The sequence below is a fragment of the Carlito syrichta genome, unplaced genomic scaffold, assembly GCF_000164805.1.
Source record: "Carlito syrichta isolate Samal-C Ts95f unplaced genomic scaffold, Tarsius_syrichta-2.0.1 Scaffold312739, whole genome shotgun sequence".
NCBI classification, from domain to species: Eukaryota; Metazoa; Chordata; class Mammalia; order Primates; family Tarsiidae; genus Carlito; species Carlito syrichta.
Window position 1 is genome coordinate 850,811 of NW_007256835.1, and position 1,428 is coordinate 852,238.

The window sequence follows — 1,428 nt, forward strand, 5'->3', positions numbered from 1 at the left end:
CAGATCAGGAAATCCCAAAAGAGGAGCCTAAAGTGGAAAGTCACTGTGACATTTCTCAGCAGTAAGATCCATGAGTGAGAGAACACTCTTCTATTTCTGGGATTTCCGTGTGATCTTAGTTAATTAATTTCCCTCTTGTTTTACGTAAGTAGAGCTGAATGTGATCATGGGTGCCCGTAGAGTCCTGAATATGAAAATCGAGCATTACAGATTTTTTTGAAAATTTGTGGCAGAGGGAGTTCCAAAAGATGAATAGGTTGGTATAAGATGGTTTGGGGAGACTATAATTAAAATAAAATAGCACAAGGGGAAGATGGATTAGCTGGTTACCAAACTGTATTTTCCAATATATGTGGGGAGAAGAATGATTCAATGTAATATTATAACTTTAGTTGTTCAGTAAAGGGTAAGAAATACCCCTATCCTGGGTAAATCCTTCAAAGGGAGCTAACCGCCTGCCCGTCCGCTCGGCTCCGCGGCCGCAGGCCCCGCCGCGCCGCCCTCGGCCTCCGCAGCCAGGCCGGGCCGCGCGAGGTACCTGGAGGGTTGACGTTGTCATTTCATCTCCTGGGTCCGCTCCCCACCCTGCGGCGCTGCTTGCAGCCTCGGTCCGGCCCCGGGGAGCCTCGGTCCTGGGTCCGGCGCTCCGGGGCTGGGTGCTGCTGTGCGCGGGCAGGGTGGCCGCTCGCAGCCGGAGCCGAGTCCGAGGGCAAACGAGGAGCGCCGGCCAGAGCGGTCGGGTCCGAGCCGCGCGGCTTCCCCCTGGCGGCCACGGCCCACACTGCAGGCATTGCTCCCCGCGGCGGCCGGGCGGCGAGAGAGCAGGCCGAGAGGCGGGGCTGGCAGGGGAAAGGGAGGGGCACGAGAGGCGGGGCGAGAGGGGGGCGGGGAAGGGCGGAAGGCGGGCCAGGAAGGGCAAGGGGCGTGTCAAGAGTGAGAACGGGGCGGGGTAGGGGCGGGACGAGGGCTGGGGCGGGGCCTAAGGTGGAGGGGCGGAGCCAAAGGGCGACGCGGGAGGAAGTCGGAAGTCCCTGACTCCACTCGAAATTAAAAGTGCTCACAGGGCGGTTTTGTCGCACAATAAACCTAACCTCCCAGAGCTTTGGTGTCCATGTTTAATAAGGTATGATAATAATGGGCCGGGCGCGGTGGCTTACGCCTGTAATCCCAGCACTTTGGAGGCCGAGGTGAGAGGATTTTCTGATCCTAGTGGTTCGAGACGAGCCTGGGCAACTTGGCGAGACCTCATCTCTACAATAAATCAAAAAATTAGCTGGGTGTGGTGGCGCGTGCCTGTAGTTCCAGCTACTTGGAAGGCAGAGGCTCAAGGATATTGACCCCTGGGGAAATACTGACTCACATGGTTGGTCAATATTTTATCCTTCACAAACCTCCACACTGTTTTCCAAAGATGTTGCTCTGCTTTGC

The 1,428-nt window shown here is 56.4% G+C and overlaps 1 protein-coding gene across 2 annotated transcripts in view; it reads right to left on the reverse strand.

Annotated features, from left to right (window-relative positions):
• Positions 1-1,428, reverse strand: part of VPS4A (vacuolar protein sorting 4 homolog A) — a 176,001-nt gene that overhangs the window by 12,004 nt on the left and 162,569 nt on the right. The window contains exon 1 of one of the 2 annotated variants that reach the window (XM_008070036.1): positions 539-726. The exons of the other annotated variant lie outside the window; for it this stretch is intronic. Coding sequence (XP_008068227.1) covers positions 539-559 — 21 coding nt within the window. The 5' untranslated portion in view covers positions 560-726. Of the gene's footprint in view, positions 1-538; positions 727-1,428 lie in introns of those variants that run through there. 2 annotated transcript variants of the gene reach the window in all.